The sequence below is a fragment of the Patagioenas fasciata genome, chromosome 2 (assembly GCF_037038585.1).
Source record: "Patagioenas fasciata isolate bPatFas1 chromosome 2, bPatFas1.hap1, whole genome shotgun sequence".
Classification (NCBI taxonomy): Eukaryota; Metazoa; Chordata; class Aves; order Columbiformes; family Columbidae; genus Patagioenas; species Patagioenas fasciata.
Window position 1 is genome coordinate 42228685 of NC_092521.1, and position 20178 is coordinate 42248862.

The 20178-nt window shown below is 35.9% G+C and overlaps 1 protein-coding gene across 1 annotated transcript in view; it reads right to left on the reverse strand.

Moving 5' to 3' along the window:
- RP1 (RP1 axonemal microtubule associated) overlaps positions 1 to 20178 on the reverse strand; it is a 186622-nt gene that overhangs the window by 126265 nt on the left and 40179 nt on the right. Inside the window, 8 exon segments of the mRNA XM_071804102.1 lie at positions 1829 to 1980; positions 2257 to 2389; positions 4619 to 4708; positions 7896 to 8098; positions 14969 to 15100; positions 16742 to 16919; positions 18004 to 18216; positions 18862 to 19035. Of these exon segments, the coding sequence (XP_071660203.1) occupies positions 1829 to 1980; positions 2257 to 2389; positions 4619 to 4708; positions 7896 to 8098; positions 14969 to 15100; positions 16742 to 16919; positions 18004 to 18216; positions 18862 to 19035 (1275 nt within the window).

A 20178-nucleotide genomic window follows, 5' to 3' on the forward strand; every position in this document is an offset into this window, starting at 1 on the left:
TCTCATATTTTTCGCTGTTTGGTCTCATCTCTATTTACATTTTATTCTGCTGGAAGAAACTGAAATCTGGCACGCCACTTGCCCCTTGTTATGCATCTAGGTTTGTACTTACAGTTGACTAAGATTATTTTCATAGGAGCATGAAGCTGATCAGGTGAAATGTTGAGGTTGGCAATTTTCTGTCACAGTAAAAAGCATATAACTTTCTCTAAATGTAATGGTCCAGATCACACTTCTCAGTAAAAGGAACATGAAGGAAAGAACTACACTGGAAAATTCATATCTGTAAAGTTCTCAGTCCTTGGTAAATGGCAGAACTGAGACTGCTTGTGGAACTTTACTTCTCCCTTGTGCACACGTAATATATGATCACAAGCTATTCTCTCTGAAGGATCCCTGTCTCAAATTGTGCACAGACAGGACTGCAGTCTTTTAATGCTGCTTTTTATCTTCATTATTTTTATGACTCTATGCATTATTTACTGCAACCAAACAAAGAGTTCAGTGAAGCAGAACTGATTTCCCCAGTGACTTCATTTCTGCACTTTTTCAATCATACACCAGTTTTCCACAAATGCTGAAACCTATTTTTCAAAAGGTTGTCTGTATATTTGTTTTACCTATACAGTTAAAGCACAGAGATTATCATCAAAAGCTGTTGAAGATGCGAAGTAGTTTTGGTGTTCACCCAAGAAACAGAGGGGTTAATTTATTGGCATATTTAACGTTTCAAAGAGCTTAATATATCCAGAGAAGAATTGTCTTTGAATGAACGTCAGTTACAGCTATGGTTGCTCAGAAATGTTAAACTGGTTAGGCAGCAAAACAGACAAATACAAAAAGTGGACACTCAAGGAAGTTTTAATTGATTTGCCTGATATCACGTAGAATATCTGTGGCAGGGATAAAATCAAGCTGTTCAAGTCAGCACTCAACTGCTTCTGTCATAAAACAATTTAAACCAGGCCCTGCTCTGCCACTGTCTTGTTCACCCATTTCCATAACAAAGTGCACTTTGAACCACCTCCCTTAGCCCCTGTATAAATAATACACTCAATTTACCATCAGTCTGGCTAGAATAATCCCCCAGAAAATTCCACTTAAATCCTGAATTTCAATTGGAATAGAACATTATATCTAATACATGAGTAATAGTATTGTATTTTAAGATAGTATAGATATATCTGTTTGCCTATAGGTTATTGTTATGCTTCATATTTCAAATACTGCTCTTTATTTTCTAATTATACGTTCCACTAACAGCTTGGTACCATTTGTTAGGCATACAAGTGTTAATTCTCAATAGATCACAAAGGGAGAAACAAGCTTAATACAAAATCATAAGAAGGCTAAGATTAGATTTAGTAGTTCCTGAAATTCAACTGCAGAAAATCAGGACAAGGTACTTATGGAGGAGATAGAAGTTATTGTAAGAAAAGTAATTTAAATCTAAATATTAATCACAATACTATGCTATTACCCATTAAAAGAAATACATAACAAACAGTCCTACTAAGATCTGAAATCATGGAACAATTTTTTTGCACATATTTTGAACCAGCTGTAGCTCCCTATACTTCAACAGAATAGGTTTTAAATTCATAGGCAGCTTTTCTCATCATCCTGGGGGGATGGTCTTCAAATCACTTTACTTGTCTGTGTTTTCACTCATTCTAGTCGTTCCTGGATCAGTAGAAAACGATTTTCCTTAGTTCTTAAAAAATATTTTGCTAAACTTCTGTGATCTTTTCTATCAGGAACCTGTTAAAACCAGTAAAAGTGATTTAGTTTTATTTATATGGCTAAGCAAATTGTTTTTCAGACTTACTGTTCCTCTCTGAAATGTCTCTGGTGTACCAAGTTTATGCAGAAGTCTTAGACCAGAATCTCCTTTTTCTCCATAGATACACAGAAAAACCGCAGAATCTGTATTAGCTTGTTCCAAGTCACCAGTGTAGACATAAACATGGTATAAAACAACTTCCAAAAATAATCAAAAGAAGAAAATACAAGTTATATATAAGCACAATTCATTTTACTCACTATTCTAGATTAATGGAAGCAATGCCATCAAGTTTGTTTTGCAACTAATTGGTTGGAATATATTCTCCAGAAATCAGTGAAACTATATGTATTTAAGATTGCTAAGACCACATTTATGAATGTACAGCAAATGGAATATAATTCAGCTGACATTACTATTGAAAAACAGGTAATCAGTATATACGTAACTGTGCTACTGTGAAGCACACATACTTGGATAGATTGGTTTTCCAGCTTCCACTACTGGAAGTTCACAGACAAAGTCTCTACCATCACGATTCCTTGACAGCCACGTGTTTGCTGGAAAATTCAGTGTTTTCTTGCTCTTTACATGTTGCAATGTCACCTAGGGAAGAAGGAATTTCAACTATGATTCAGGACTTTGTTCACTTTCCATTGCTTTACTTCTCAATAGCAAAACGTATTTTTGTATAGCTTTTCTTCTCTCTCAGAAAACAATAACATGATTAGTAAATATCGCATGCAAAATTGCGGTGTGAAAACATTTTTATTTTGGCCACTACATTGCAACTTTACTCCCCACTAGAGATTTTTTTCACACCAGTGTTACTGCAGCTGAAACTGCCAGTCTCTCTTACTTGAATATGTCTTGAACTTCAAAATTATCTTATTCTTGGAAGAAAAAGATCTGTAATTGAAATTTTTGAAATCTGTCAGTGAACCACCTCTATGTAATACTCTCTGGAGTACTGGAGACCGAAAACTTCCTGATAAGTGAGGTTAGATGAAACTGAGATTTTGGAAGATGCAGAAAGAGTGACAAATTTTTATATTAAAATGAAAACAAGATTAAACTCATCTATATCCTTCTGAACTTTGGCGAGGAGTTGATATGTTGAAATATTAGATCATTTTGTATTATATTTGGCTCTTTGACAGCAGAACAAAAGACAACAAGAATACCAGCACCCTCTATTTCTCTAAAGATAGTTAGAATTAAAATTCTCAAGTTATTTGCCACTGTACCATATGATATCTGTCTTACTTGCTTCCTATAACTAAAGCAGTCTTTCATCTCTCTTACGGGAGTAGTTTTTCCTAGTCTTGAATTATAGCAATACTTACTACGATTTTTTTCATAGGCCTTCACTAGCAAAAGGAAATCAACACCAAACAACTGTCTTTCTGCAGTCATGTTTTGAATGTGTATGTAGCATGCATAAGCCTTGCAAATAAAATTATGAAAAAAAGTATTCACATTCAAATTCTAACCCTTAGGAAATCAGGACAATATATTCCTTTATCTGACTTTTCCAATAAATTATTATTTTAAGTAAAATGAACATTTATTTTAACACCAAAACATGTATTTATTCTAACAAGAAATACTTTTGCAGCAGTGATACTGAAACGCAAATGTTTATTGGCAGAGCTCCCCCTGCTGATTCATAACAATCGCAAATATCAACTGTTTTGTCAGAAAAACACAGCTTTTGACCTGATTTATTTCTTTCTGTGAAAAGAAATATTTTAAATCACCAGGTTACACTATGAAATTTGAGCCATAATGATGAGGAAATATTCTGTAACTACCAGATGGATAGTAAGATTCATGCAACCATTTGAGCAGCTGAAACATTTATACTTACATTCAGTTTTGGTATAGTTACTGTTAAGGCCTTTGGCTTAATGTCAAAATGTGTTATTACTGTGTAATTCTGGTTGTCTAAATAAAGTTTTTTAAGATGAATTAAAGGCCAAAGGATAAGCTTGTGTCTTTTACAGACTAAAAATAAGAAACATAACACAAATGCTTCTGTGCAATACCGAAATACACCTTACATGGGGGTTCGTGTTAGCATGACTTTAATCTGGTGAACATCCCTAAATATCATGAAAAAAAAAATAGTTAAAACAGAAGGAGAAAATAATAATTCATCAAACTGAAAAAAAAAAACCACAAAACAGCAGTTTCATTTCCCCTGAAAATAATCATAATTGTGAGCTACAGAATCAAAGAATCATGGAATCATTTTGGTTGGAAGAGACCCTCAGGATTATCAAGTCTAACCATAACCTAACTCTAGCACTAAACCATGTCTCTAAGAACTTCATCTAAATGTGTTTTAAACACTTCCAGTGATGGTGACTCCACCACTTCCCTGGGCAGCTTAGGTTTGGATCAATTAGAACGAACCTACTCTTAAGCAAACTTTGTTCATTCTTCACATGTAGTTGTCATGGAATAATTGTCACTCCATCATTTTTATTTTTTTCACAGTTGGAATTTACAGCTAGAATCTCCCTTACACACTGAAGAGTACAGGTGAGCTTTCAGAAAGCAAAAGTTTGTAGAACCCATCAATACACTAAAAGTGGCATGTACAAACTACACGAATTAAGAATACTTGCAAAATAATGCTACATATTTCCAGCTCTCAGGAGATGGACTGTATCAGTGCTTATGTATAAAGAAACCTAAGAAGATAAAGCAATAAGAACGTATCACAATCGGCATTTTGTGATTCATGAAACTATGGCTTCATGAAAAGATGGGCTTTTCATTCATATAAAAATTAATAAAGCAGGAAAAAGTCACCATAATAAATCTTACCTTTTGTAAGTTCCACTCTGATTGTTCATTAAGTAATCCATCGAGTTCAATTCTTATCTTGTAGATATTTCCAATGTGTTTTATTTTAACCTGAATAAAGCCAGACCAATACAACATATAACCACACGCAAAGATAGATATAACGTACGCTGTAAACTTGTGTGGTAGTGGCTGCATGCTGATTAATTAAGGCCATGACTTACAAACCAACACTCAATCCAAATAAAGATTAAAAACCATTTCAGTCAGTCTCCCACCCATACAGAGGAAGAAGCATCGTAATGACAAACATACTAATGGCTTATGAATTTCCCTTCCTGTATTTTCAATCATCACATGTGAATTAACTCAAAAATCCAGTTCTCATTTATGGGTAAACCTCATTTGCCCTGTATCTCAACATTTTGCCGTTCATTCAATCTGGGCTATGTTTCTGGAAAAAAATACAGCTACATCACATGATTAGAAAAGAAAATAAAAGATACATTGAACTGCATGTTTATCTTTGCAATTGGTTTCAGATTTCTCAGAACCATTGTAGTGTCTGAGTGTACAGAAACAGCGCACAAAATTTTATCTGCAGATTTTGAATTATAGGATCCAGAAAAGAGACTGCTTCTCTTTTGTCTATGTGGATTTCTGCCTGAGCCCCAGCTTGACCAGATTATAGCCTAGTGAAATCACAGTGCTTGTCGGGGAAATGATTTGGCAGATATTTGGACTCTTCAAAGTTTGAGGAGAAAAAAGAAAAAAAAAGTTTGTAAGGGCCATTCGTGAGAGAAATGAGAAATACAAAATTAAATCTGCTAAATCACAGGTCACAAATCTTTCATAATGCAGCACAGCAACATGACATGTTGGAATTACCTCAGTGTCTCTTTGTGCTTTTGTATAATAAAAATTTATGTTTTAGTCAGTGTTACCATGCTTTAGCTAAAGATTTCTAGAAACAAGCAACTTTTATCCGTGATTTCCCTAACATTGAAATGCACTCAGAAAATCATAAGGGTTATTTGAGAAAGAATCTGTGGAATTCACACCTGTATTTATATTGGTATTGTTGCTACATCAACATGAATTTTATTAATGAAATAAATATTAACTCCAGGCTTGCAGCACTGATGTGCCAATATGGTTCCTGTCTTCCATCAGATTAAGAAAATAGCTTTGTTCTGTGAAGCCAGATTCTGATATTCTTGCTTATGCTGCATAGTAACTCTCTCTATAAGTTGTCTTATTAGAGGTAACCTGGAGACTTTGGAATTAAAGCAGTAGTAAAGTAAGGGTGTTCATACAGCTTGACTGAAAAAAACCCAGCTGTTTTCATTTCCTACATATCACAAATAAACTAACCCACTTGTCAAGTAATATGATATACCGTCTTCTAATTCACAGACCTGGTGTTCACTGAATATACAGTGCTGTCGTGGTGCCTGTTTATTCTAATAAAGCTCTTTTTACCCTTTTGGTTAAAAAAAATCAATTATTTATTGAACAATATTAATTATTAATTCAAAACATAAATGTACTGAATTTTTACTGAACTTCGTCAGAATACAAAGAGTTACTTCTGCCTAAAACAAGGAGAGATCTTCCAGAAAAACGCCCTAGTGTCCTTCTTGATTTTTCTTGCGCACAGTCTTAGAAAGGATTAAACAGGCAATGACTACTCACATAGGTAAGGTAAGAGAGGGAAGGCCGCATATGAATGGTTTTCATTTCTCAAGATAGTTCTACTTGAATTTCTAATAGTTGGGCATACTGCTGATAAAATGAAAGGTTAAAGAAAACTGATTCCAAGTTATCTGATTATTACAGGCTTTCTGAAGCAGACTTCTTTCTAGAATTCCTGGTCAGAGCTATGGTTAAGTTGATTACTTTAAAAAATAAAACCTGGTATATTCTGCTCTAGAACATATCAGTGAAAACAAAATAAGTTCAAAGATACTAATGGTAAAAAGAAGATGTAATGTTTTCAAGTCTTACATTCCTACTCTCATTTAAAGACTTATCCCACTAAACAAGTACAGAATAAAGTTTAAAGAGAAAAAAAAAAAAAAAGAAGAAAGGGCTTTTAGTCATAGTCTTTCTTTGTGGATTAATCTACCGCAGACTAAAGAGTGAAAAACACTTCGGTGACATTTGCTGTTTCATGCCTGAAAGCAGTAGTGTCAGCGTGATATAAAGAATCACAGTAGTAGCCCCAGGTGCTGAAAGATTCTGCTCTCTCACAAGATCAATATCCACAGTGCACAGCCATAATGGGCAATATCTATTTTAGAGAAAAAAAAAAAAATGGTCCATCTCTTTAGAATGTATGGATTAACATTGCAAAGCTGCCATTACCCCATGTTACTTATAAATTATTCACTAATTAGGAGAACAGGACTCCCTGTGGAATATAGTCTACGTGCCCAGAAAATGGACATTAGAGTTGGTTATCTTCCTGCCCATGCCCTTTTCATAGACAGTATTATTATTAATATTGTTGACAGTAACAATCTTGGTTTGTGCCAAGATTGTATTAGAAGAGTTGATAAGTGGAGAAAATAAATGTCCACAAAATGTGAAAAACATAACTGCTTCTTCAGTTAGCTGAAGACAGGGGTGTGTTACGTGTGTCTCAGGCAGAAAAAAAATAAGCAAAACAGAAGTTTTAGCACCTTTGGTTGTTTCCTCTCAGACTACCTACACGTAATTGCCTTATTACAATAGAGGTGGGGTATTAAGTATTAGCAGAACTCTATGTTCTCGTGACATGATAACATGCAGGTTTTATTGGATTCTTAGTGATTTCATAGGTAAATTTTCTGGAACTTCAGCTATTTATAATATGGCAGCTGAAAAAAAGGGTTTTCTTCCGTAACTGAACCAGTTCCACAATATACATTTTATAGGATGCTTTGAAAAATGTATACATGAAGATTTCATTACTAAAGATCCCTAAATGATACACAAGTCTTAGATCAGGCATGGTTTATTTAGGAGTGGATAGTTTCTAAAGCTAATTTCAAATCAATTACCTTAAAGAAATCAATTTACTCCCGCAGCTGTCCCATTTGGACTATTCTATGAGGGAGAGGGGGTTAAAAGAAAGAGCATTTCCTCTGTTGCTAACTATAGGCACCAGGCTGATTTAATGCAGAATTCATAGAGATTAGATAGAGATTTTTTGTATGCTGTAAACATGGGAGAGAAACATTTTTTTCTTTTCACAAGACAGAATAATCTTTGGAAAGGTACATATTAAATTATGTTTTTAGCCTTCATTAGCCACCTGAAATTCGTTCTCCTGCCTAGGAAGAAACAGCTGCTTTCTGTTGTCCTTGCCAAGAGTTATTGGTCCAGCTACTCCTTTGTCTCCATATATCCAGAGAATGACATTTGCTTCAGTTCCTGCATTTCCTGTCAGCATTAACACTTTCCATTCATCATCTGGAGGAAGGGGACACTTGCCACCTTGGGGATTTCTCATTTCCTCTGTGAAATACAGAACATTAGTGGGAGATGAAAATCGACATGAAACTGCCAGTCGCTGTTGTAACTTCAGCACATAAGGAGACCATAACAGAGAGGGGATTGTATTTTTCACAGCAAGTGAGAGTCAGAAAATATTGATTTATGTTTCTTGTCTAGACCAAAATGTACAGATTATTTGAGCTATAAGAGTCAACTGGAAAAGAACAAATATCTTTCACATGTGGTATCATCATGTTATTCTTTATACATATTCTGGTGCAGAGTGAGGATGCTCTGATGCAGAACTATGTGCATTAAATCAATGCTTCTAGTTCCTTAACCTGACATTTAGAAATTAGTATAATTACTTGTAAATATTCCTCTAATGCCTTGTGTTCAGACATCATTAGCAGAATCACGTCTGACAATAGAGATAATTTTCATTTCAAATGAAAAAAATAATTCAAGAAATTAACTTTCTTCAAGTTAAATATTAATTAAATACTGTAAAATACTCAAAAAGGAGCACAATGTATCTTTGTCCAACCATACTTACACATACAGCACCAGCATTTGGGCTAAGGCAGGTTCTATGTGAAATAGATGATTGCAGCACAGTACCAGTCTATGAATAAATTTCACAGCTTTAATGGTTGAGCAAATATAATTTTGGAAAACATACATTTCATTTCAGAATAGTACCTAATGATCTTTCATTTACCCTAAACAGAAACATATATATGCAAAGATGTCAAGTGGCACCTCTGCACATGAGATACGAAAAAATAAACTCTCTTGGGATGAAAGAATTTAGTTGTGAGTGTTCCAGTCAAAGTGGGGTTTACAAACATCAGATGTCTGGAACACAACTTCTCAATAATGGGACCACTGACCACGAAATCCTCTACAAAACAGGGAGTCCTTGCCCCGAGAACTTATAATTTGTTCTGATACAAGAGGCAAATATAAACCGTAAATCTGAAAAGATGAACCAACACATTGCCCATATACCATGTCCTGCAGGGGCTCTCAGGCTGCTCTTCATGAGGCCTTTTCATGTGACTGCAAAGAGACTTTTAATTCGCTAACCATAATGAATATAATCTGTGCTGCAGATTAATTTTCATTTGTATCCCCCAGCTCATTCTTCATCCATTAAGTAGTTTTCCATGGACCAAGCTTTTGGAGGCCAGAGACTCCAAGCACATAATGGAATTCACTTACAATTTTGCAGAATTCATAAATAGCCACTGATACAGATTTGTTGAAGAATTCCCAATGCATCACCATGTATGTTCCTGCTGCACTACAGACCTTGCTATCAGAGCCTTTTGCTTTTTTATTTGCTTGATTAAAATACTGTACTGAGTTTCTCTGGGATGGAGTTTTCCCTTCACTTATTAAACTGTCTTTATTGCAAAGGAAAAAAAAAATTAAAAACAAGTGACGCAAAAGCAATCACTCACCACAAGCAAAACGATGCTTGAGTAACAACTACATTGGAAAAACTCCTCTATAGCTTTATTGCTGAGCATGACAGTCTATGGTGTAGAGTATTGCTTTGGTCAGTTGGGGTCATCTGTCCCAGCTGTGTCCCTTCCCAGCCTCTTGCCTACTCACTGGGAGTGCAGAGTGAGAAACAGAGATAGGCTCAGTACTGTTCAAGGAACATTTGTCTGTTGTCAACACTGCTTTGGTCACCAGGCTAAAACACAGCATCAAACAGATAGCTATGAAGAAAATTAAGTTGGTCCTAGCCAAGTCCAGTACAAGTACTAAACAAGATAAAGCAATACCTGTGACAGAAATTTGAAAAATTTATCTGACTGTGCTTTGTTGCTAGCATTAACATACAAGTTTGAAGGCAACATGAAAAGCAGTTTTGAAATCGAGAGACTTGCTTTTTAATCAACACTTATAAGCAACCCATTCCACATCCTGCTGAAACATCACTGATGCAAATTCGATAAGTGAAGAAGGATTGATCCAATACTGAGACATGATCCTGATCTTCCCTTTAAATTTCCTTAAATGTCACATTATTAAATAAATGGTTTTTTCTTAACAGTCGTACTCAAAAGAAATTATATAGATGCTTGGATCATCAGGTTGTCCTGTAGGTTAAATTAACATGGTGACTAAAGCACTGAACCCGAATTACAATCCGCTAGCATTGAACTCTTAACTGAAGTTAAATAATTGCACAAGGAATTGCAAAGGAATTAGGATACAGTAGAAAGTTTTATCATAAATAAGAACTAACATCTGGAGTCAGGGGGAATGTCAGCCGTGACAAAGACTGTAATATTTGGTTAATCAATTTTTAAGAAATTTGGAACAGTAGTAGTATGACTTCTACACCAATGCTTCTAACAGCAGTGGTATGCCTTCTGAATGTTTATAGTAATTTAGAAATATAGTAATTTAGAAATAGGCAATAGTGTCATAATAATTGCAGATTTTATTGTATTCTTCATCATGACTAAGAGCAAGTTATTCTGAAAGAAAAAAGAAAATCCACATACTAAAAATAAAGCAAAAGGCGCACATTTTATGTTTACCTGAATAAAAAGTTAATGGCACTTGTCTTTCCATGGATGAAAGAAGACAACTATAGTAAAGTACTTGCTTTGGTATAATAAATATTTCTGAGACCTTCACTGTGTAACTTTCTGTAACTGTAGTTACCCAGCTTCTCACCTGTAATTCTGAAAGCTAGAGTTCCTTCCAGCAATCTAAAACCACATCTTTCTTATGGCAAAGAGATGAAAATTTTAATGAAATGCAGAGATACTCAAGAAGCAGAAGGAATCCAGGCTGCTCTGTATGCTTAGCACAAGAATTCTGAACTCAAGTTATTGCTACCCAAAGCAAGCTACTGCAACCTCAAACTATTACCTCTTGAAAACAATTATAATGTACAAACAATTCACAGGCTTAGAACGCTTTTTGCCTCACAATTCACTGGCTCTTCTTACAAATGGAAATGAGTGGCATTAATTCGTTAGAGGCTAAAAATATTCCAGTCTGAAAAGAGGATTTGATGGTTACTCTGCATTAGTCATGAGAGTTTGCACTTCATGACACCATACTGTAAATCTGTTGAGACAAAAATTCATTCTGATAGGCCTGCATGAGGGTGATGAAGTCACAATCCTTCACACAGTTTCATAAATGTAACTTTGTTTTTTTATTTACTTATCCTAAATCTAAAGCAAAAATAAAATTATCTTGTCCCAGAAGATCATATGATTGAGTGAACCATCAGAAAAACTAATCTCTAGAGCAGAAGCTTGGACAATAAAGTTGATGAATTTTTATTACATCTTTTTGTAAACCAGATGGAAATGAGATTATATTTTATTTGTATGTTATTTTATCTTGTAAGTAAAATATATTAAAAATTAATAGTAACTAACATTATACCAGACACAGAGAAAAGGAATTTGGAGGGTATAGAAATAATTTATCAGAGATACAACTTGTTAATACCAAACCACAAAGATGTTCTCAACATCACAGACTGTGTTTGTGTCATGGAAGCTAATGACATCTCTCCCTTGCTTTCACTGGCACACACAGGCATTTTTTCACTATTGAAGCTTAGACATGATTTGACAAACACAAGAAGCAAACAAAGACAAAATCCCCAGCAATCACTTGGGAAATCCCATGAGATTCTTGCATGCTCACTAGTTAATGCATAATATGACACAAGTCTATATTTTCAGCAGGATTCTTGATTTTTGCTTGCTTTTGCAATGGGTAATGGAAGAGTAAAAAGGGCTTTATAAAAAACCCACAGTTTTGGGTTTGAGTTTTTAGTGTCTTCTATTTCATGTCCTTTATCCCTAGACTTTGTGAGCTTCTAACCATATATGTATTTTTTTCCCTTCTGTTTTGGGGAGCACATTTTCATCTTTCTTAAGTCTATGATGTGGTGGTTTTTAGCTGACTTGTCTCTAACAGTCACTCTAATTTCTCCATCCTGTAAGTTGTTCAATGGAAGCTGGAATCTGATGTCATCCTTGGTACAGTGGAAGGACTTTCTTGAAGAACAGAGAACTCTCACTGTAACAGGAAAAGCCCCAACTGCTGTAGCACAATTTTCCATTTAATTAATCCTAAATTGATTATTATTTCTGAAAACAACAACCAAAACACAGCTACTGGTTAGCAGACACAAACATAAAAAGATGGCCCAGTCAGTTTAAGGGTTAATCTGCTCTGAGTTTGGATGCTAAGTGTACTGCTGGGTTGTGAACTCAATACAAACATCAGCCTTTTTCTAATATTAACTCAGAGTGAAAAAAGTAAATGAGTATTTAATGAATATCAGTTTGAAAATTAAGGCTCACCTCTGCATATCAAAAGTCAGTTACCTTTACAGTATCCTAAGTGAAAACATCTTACTAAAAATGAGCATTTTCTTTGAAGGGAGAGTAACTGACTTTGATATTTCTATTCATTTTGCCTAAGTAGAGTCCACATTTCTGAATGTCAGAAATACTTCTTACAAAGTACTATAGACATTCTGTAACCAATTTCACGGCAGAGATTGCTTTTATCAAAGGATCCTTTGTATCCAACCTTAAAATCAACCAGCTTCATTGAAAACAGGTTTGATGGCTTGTGTATTGTTGCCATGGGTTTCAAATGTCTCACCAGTTGCTGACAATCCACAAGACTTTGAGAAGGTTTTGTGACGCTATGATACAACATGAACTCTGATCAAATAGAAACAGAAAGTGGGTGTTTTGAGCTAAGAATGGAAACATTGCCAGAAACAACTAACAGTAATTGGTAATAATCCATACCTATGCTTTGAATTTAACCAGGATACTTTGGCTCAACTGAATTCATAGAATCATAGCATCATTTTGGTTGGAAAAGAGTTGTGAGATCATAAAGTTCAACCATTACCCAGCACTGCCAAGTCCACCTCTAAACCATGTCCTCAAGTGGCACATCTACATGTCTTTTAAATACCTCCAGGGATGGTGACTCAACCACTTCCCTGGGAAGCCTGTTCCAATGCCTGACAACCTTTTCCATGATTTTTTTTTTCTCTAATATCTAATCAAAACCTCCCCTGTTGGAAAGTAAAATGTGGAAAAACAAGATGTGCGGTTCCAGCCACCTGGATGATAAAGGAAGATCAATACTAACATGACCATCCGGACAGTCGAAGACATAATATTAACATAACAATATATAAAAGGCCTTGGACAGATTACTTTGAAGTATCTTTCTCATAATTGTAAAAAGTTATAGCCCAGACTCATGAGAATGGTATCTCGGGCCGGTTAACCGCCCCCAAGTGTCTGGGATGTGTGAATGTCCTTGGGCCTGGTCTGTGAATGAGTGGAAAAACAAGTGAGACAAACATCACATGAGTTTAGTGTGTTTTTAAAAACAATTAGTGGAAAAACACCTTTTGTAAACATCTTAGTCCTATAAAATTGTAAATGGTGAATAAAGAAGTTAGCCTAAGCCTCGGCCTTGGTCAGCTCTCTGCTTGGCCAGGCTCTGCGCTCCTTCCTGAACAAGACTCCCCGGTGTAACATGAGGCCATTTCATCTTGTCCTATCACTTGTTACCTGGGAGAAGAGACCAACCCCCTCTATGCTACAACCTCCTTTCAGGTAGTTGTAGACAGTGATAAGGTCTTCCCTCAGCCTCCTTTTCTCCAGGCTAAACAGCCCCAGTTCCCTCAGTTCCCTTCTTATAAGACTTGTGCTCCACACCCTTCAACAGCTTCATTGCCCTTCTCTGAACTCTCTCTAGCACATCAAAGTCTTTCTTGTAGTGAGGGGCCCAAAACTGAACACTACCCAAGGTGGGGCCTCCCCAGTGCCGAGTACAGGGGTATGATCACTTCCCTAATCCTGCTGGCCACATTAGTTCTGACAAAAGCCAGGATGCTGTTGGCCTTCTTGGCCACCTGGACACACTGCTGGCTCATATTCATCCAGCTGTTGACCAGCACCCCCAGGTCCTTTTCTGCTGGGAACCCTTCCAGCTGGGAGATCCTTCTTGATACCTCGCATCATACCCTGCGAACAAGTATCCCATATTTGATGTCTTGTTCACATTGCCAGACCTTTTATGTACACTTTAAAATAGCAGTCTGAGGATCAAACTCAAAACCAACCCATCCCAGTTACTACGTTAATGCCTTTGGGACCACCTTTAGCTGACTAATCATGTCTCCTATAGTGGAAGTTTCAATATAATCTTGGTTTTAAAGATCGCTCAAGGTAACAGGTATTTTTCCACCACACGAATGTGTCTCAGTGTCCTGCGTAGACCTCAGTAGTTTCCATTGATCCGATCTACTTTTTGTGGTGATGCAACACAATTCAGGTGGTGCAGACAGACACCTTGGGTAGATTGAAATAAAAAGCAAATATAGTCATCCCCACTCCACGAGAAATGTATCATTCCCTGTTTTGTTTAGTTCCTTAGCCACACCTTCTTTGGTTACTGGGATGCTGAATACTCCTGTGAAATTTTTGAATTGGGGAAATCATTATCTGAGATCATTTATGCAACTTCTGTAATTAAAGAAAGTGCTTGTTTATTCTAGTAAAATATATCTGGTGATTCCAGAAGCATCACTAAAACATTGTTTATCTATTCCTACCTGCCTCAATATGGGTATAAAGCTATCATGCTAGTTACAAGCTATTTGTTGCCTTATCAATAAACCATTATCCAATGGCCTTTTTAAAAAACAGTAAAAAGTAATACATTTTTTGTTGCATGTATGCATGGATAAGTCTAGAAAAGCCATTCGTTGTCTTTCCTGAGGTAAGTCATTACAAATGTGCAAAGAGGGTAGACATAACACAACACTATATCACAGCTAGTTTGTAAACTGTTGCTTACTTGAGCGTGGAAAAGATGCAAAACTTTGAGATACTGGCTTCTGGGATTTTGCTGGTTGGAGCTGAGATTCTCCGAAGTCTTTCTTCTTTCGATTGGGTGCTGCAGATGTTCCCATAGGCTCTTCCCGGTCAACTAAAACAACGAAATGTAAATTCTGTCACTAGCTACAAATCAGTTGTTTTTTCTTGTTTGGAAGCTTCAAATATGTTCAGTGACAAGCACTAATCACAGATCTTACAACTGTTGAATGCAGTGGACACCAAAATCTTTATGTATTGCACAGCCACTAGCTATTATTAGCTTTTATTGTTAGCATACCAACAAAAGCCTGTTTATTGCTTCGAAAATCTGACTAGCAATTTAACATTGATGTCTGAATAAAATTACTTGTTAAAATGTAGTTTTTCCCAAGATAAACTTCTCCACCCCCCTGAAGTTTTCTTTCTGAAGAGTGGGAATACTGAAACGTAAACTTCTAGAGATCATTTCTGATAATATAAAGCGATAAACAGACAATCTTGGTTGCTCTTGTAGAAAATATCAACTTCTTTTATCTTTTTAGTAACCAGAATTTAGGAGAATCCAAGCCCGTAATGAAGTAACATTTAGCTTTATTTTGATGGGATAGGTAAGTTCTGCTTGTTTGAAAATTTCCATTGAAAATCCTGCTCTTCCAGAAAGTAACAGAGAAAAATACTTTCCTCATTTCTACAAGGATTCAGTGACTGAAATATTCTTGTCACCTTATAGCAAGTAGGGACTGAATGGTAGGGATATCCTTACAGTGATATTCATAATGCTTCTGTATGTCTCACAATATATATAGAGTGATTAATAATAAGATTGGCTGCACATTTTGATATTTTCCCTTTGCTGGTCAAAGCATTCAAGATGACCCTGTTCTGCTTCTGTCTGGCAAAAATCTGACCAAATTCTCAATTTTGAACTAATGGTCAGTTTAACATTTTCATGAGATATTTCATTTCTTGACCTCTTTGACTATTTCCACTGGATAAGAATACGAGTACTGTGATTCCACTGTGTTCTGCATTATAATCCAAGTCAACTAGCTATGTTTGGTAATCAATTGCTCATCGAATTAAAAAGTACTTTCTCATGAAGGGGAAGACAAAAGCAGACAGTCCAGTGACAGTGATCCAGAGTGTGCTGAGAGCTAATTTCTGAGTCCTGGCTAGTTGACAGGTCAGATCTCTAGTGAGGGAGTTCTCTGGCTGCAATAGCTCTCAAACCTGACTACAGGACACAAGAATCACATAATCAACATTTTAGTGGGGGAAGTACAATGTATTTCACACAATTACAAAAGAAACTGAACACTGCTAAGCAGGCTCTCTCTAAAGTCTATTTTCCCTATAAAATCAGGAAATACTGGGGTAGAGCTGTCAGCAAGGCAACATCTCCCAGACTTCCATAATCTGTGGCCAGAAGGCGGAGTAGACCTAGGAAGTCAACTCCATTTCTGACTTGTCACCTTTTCTGATTCTTATACTAGGAAGTTTCTTTGTTCAGTAAAAAAAAAAAAAAAAAAATAGATTTCTTCTCCATCATTTATTCTTATAAAAAGAAAGACATGAAAAAATATTAATTATGTAGGAGACATTAATTGTGGGCACAATAAACTTTTCAGCTTTAAAATTACTGAAACACAACAACGAAAATTGTGTCAATCTTGCTTTTACTCTTTGGCTTTGAATTTGTCATCAGAAATACTAATTACTAAAGAAATCTATAGAATATTGAGTAATTACATACATTTGATGATCTTTGGGTAGAAAAAAATGTTCTTCTCTCCCGTCTTAATGACTGGCTTAGTCTGGCCATCTGGCAGGAGACCAACATATATGCCTTTGTTTGGCACTGATTCTAGACTTACAGATCCAGTTTCCAAATTCTTCTCAATTTTGAAGTGACAGTATTTATCACCTGTACTCTAGGAAATCAAAAAAAGAAATGTGAATTCAACAATTGAACTGTTGTAGCTAGGAAAGTTGGATGTTTTTTAAGACTTAAATATTCTTAACTTGTAATAACATTTCAGATTAACTTTAGGTTCTTCACAAGGTCCTACACTATTACACACACATACCTTGGCCTTGCTTATTCCTTTGTGAACAGAAAGATCGGTCACATAATTTGAGTAACTGAAAAATCACATATGAAAGTATTCATATTTTTGTTAGGATATAGGCAAAGTCTAGAATATATTCAAAAGAGTTTCCCACTTAATCCACTTGCATCTTAATTGTTCATTAGTGAGTTTTATCATCCATTTATTTAAACTCGGTATCACTCTAAACCCCTGAACATGTTTGTGCTCTGTCACATTCAAAACAATTATATCAGTTCATATCAGCAAACAGACAGAGGATTAGTAAATATTGAGTCTAATGAATAAATACTAGTGTCTCATTCTCTCTTTTTCTCTCAAATGTAAATGTACAACAGCTAAAATCCTAGCTGGTGGAGAATATTGTAGGACTAAAAATCAGAATATTTCAACAATTCCCCAAACCTAGTTTTATTAGTAAATATACAGGCTAGTGGTGAGGCACTTCAGTGGCTGCCTGATGAAGTAAAAAATCAGGTTCTTCATTTCAGACAAAACAGAACGATTTGTAAAAGCTAGGATGTCAACGTCACTTCAACTTCTTCCAAACTCACACCAGTATAACTGTGGTTGTTTAATAAAAATCAAATTAGCCTAACAGAACCTTGACAGACAGTCATCAGCTATCAGGTAACAAATAAATTTTAACTATGTTCACATCATCAATGGTTTAAAAATATAGTCAAATCTTTACAATCGAGTGCCAAATAGACATTATAGCTTCTCTTTCTGTATTTTTCTGTCTTTCCTTGGGCAAATTAAAAGAAAAATCTGAAAAATTTTAAATCTCAACAATGTTCAATGTTTTATCCCATTTCTATCCAAACGTATAAAAAAACATTCTCTGATATCACTCACAATTTACTCAAACTACCTGCAGAGAGAAATACAAACAAGGTGTGCTTACTGTTCCATTACACTGGTCATCTTTGATCTTCAGATACATTCTCGGGTTTCTCACACTTTCAAACATGCAGACTCCAGAGGCAATTTTATGCACCTTCCAGTAGGATTCCCGCTGCTGCTGACCTGCTCCACTGCAGCTCCCGTCAGGTCTCATGGACAGAGCCTGGCAGAAACTGGTGTTGAGCAGAATGATGGCACCATGGTGAAACACACCCTTCAGAACAGAGATAACAAGTCCTTTGTGAATAGTATAGCTTTTGTCCATATTAAACTTTGACATTTATATTGTTCATACTGGTTTATTTTAAGCACTCATTAATGCATTTCCACGTGTAAAATGTAGATTAATAAGTCTCAACTAATTCAAGTATACCTCCAGCCTTTGAATACTTGCTGCTTTCTGTGCAGACACTAACCTGGATGGTGGAAATCATTCCCTGCTTCTCAGCTTCCCTGCTTTTTATTGTTCAACAGTGCAGCACAACACTCAGAGCACAGGCAGAGTGGCAAGTCAAGGAATTTGTTTGCTTTTCAAATTAAGTAATTTCCCATGCAGCTCTCCTTATGCATCTACCCTCCTACTTTTGAAAGGTTTTCTAAAAGGTCGAGAGACGCATCTTTTCTGTGTAACAGCCCACCCTCTTTGCATGTACCAGTTGCAGAGTCGGCATCCCTCCCCGAAGGACAGCAGCAAAGAACTTCTCAAGTGCCGCCTACCTCTTAAGCTGTGGTTTAGCTCCACCTGGTGGGAGAGGATCACTCTTCTAGCTTGCAATCCTCGGACATTTGACTAGTTACAATCTACTTTATAACAGTAAATTTTGGAAGAGTCTTCTTAATTTCCCTCTGCCCACCTTACCTTGACATGCACAACAAATTCTTTGGAAAGTCCAGCATATCCTGTTGTTTCATCAGCTACTTTGCCTTGAAGATTGAATGTAACAGTGTGACCTGGGATCCTGGCTGACTCAAGAATGGCACAACCGTTTGGTTGAAGGTGAACACAGAGCTCACAGCAAGTCTTGTCTTTGCTCTAACAAAGTCAAAGTAGGAATAATAAATTATATTAATTACTCTGTATAGCAAAATCCAGAACAGAGAGTGTTACAATATAGTTTCTGTATTGTTCAAGTTTCCACAATATTACCAAAATGTGTTCATCTTTTTCAGATTTCCAATCCTGACACCAAAGTCCTAAAATTGTGGACTCTAGAATTTCAAAGCACAGAAACAGTTCATCTTAAGATGACACAGATCTGGGGATAACAGGAAAGATACATGGGTACGTCAATCAGAGATAGGTCAAGTCTCAGCCGACAAAACCTGGCAAAGGAGGTTGGAATATGAAATTGATGTAGACAGGAAGTGAATCACAGCAACATTCTGCCACTTCCTTCACATACCTCAGTGTTTTTCCTCATTTACTTGTACTGTTCTCACAGAAAACACTTAAGGATTCAGAAGTTTTGCATGAAAGAGTACAGCAACACGCTATCCATGCTTGTCTGTTCAGGTTTGCAGACTATGTGATCCCATTGTATAAAATACACAATATTCAAAACACCTACTTAGATATTTTATCAACTCCATCATCATTTTCATGTTTAAATAAAAGTAGGATCTTAATAAATCTAAAATGCTAATAATCAGCCCGATAATTTAAAAGACTTCTGGCTTACATTGCCTAACATTTTTTCAGCATTTTTAAGACTGTGAAAACATCAGTATTTCTGGGAAATGTTTCATTTCCAATACACTACATTTTGAAGAAAAAGCTTCATACTCAAAAAAACTGTCTATCAGATTCAATATACTTCTAAAAATAAAGGAAATATTGTATGTATTTTAGAAGTGGCTGTGAAACAAGTGAACCAGCATGTCCCCAAAGTATAATTAAGTAGGCATTGTGAAGCCAATTGCTATTTTTGTATTCCCATTTTGTTTTACATTTACCTATCTTCATTCCAAGGACCCCCAAAAGTTTTAAATGACAGCATTTTGCACATTCCCTGGGAAAAGTAATGCCTTGTACAATTAAAAGTAAGAAAATTGAGATCCATATTTTCTAGAGGTTGCTGAAACTCATAAAGCATGTCAGTAACAAATCAGAAAAGAGAAAGTTCAAATATAAGTACCCAGTTAATAACATCTCTGTATTAAGAAATACTGCAATGTG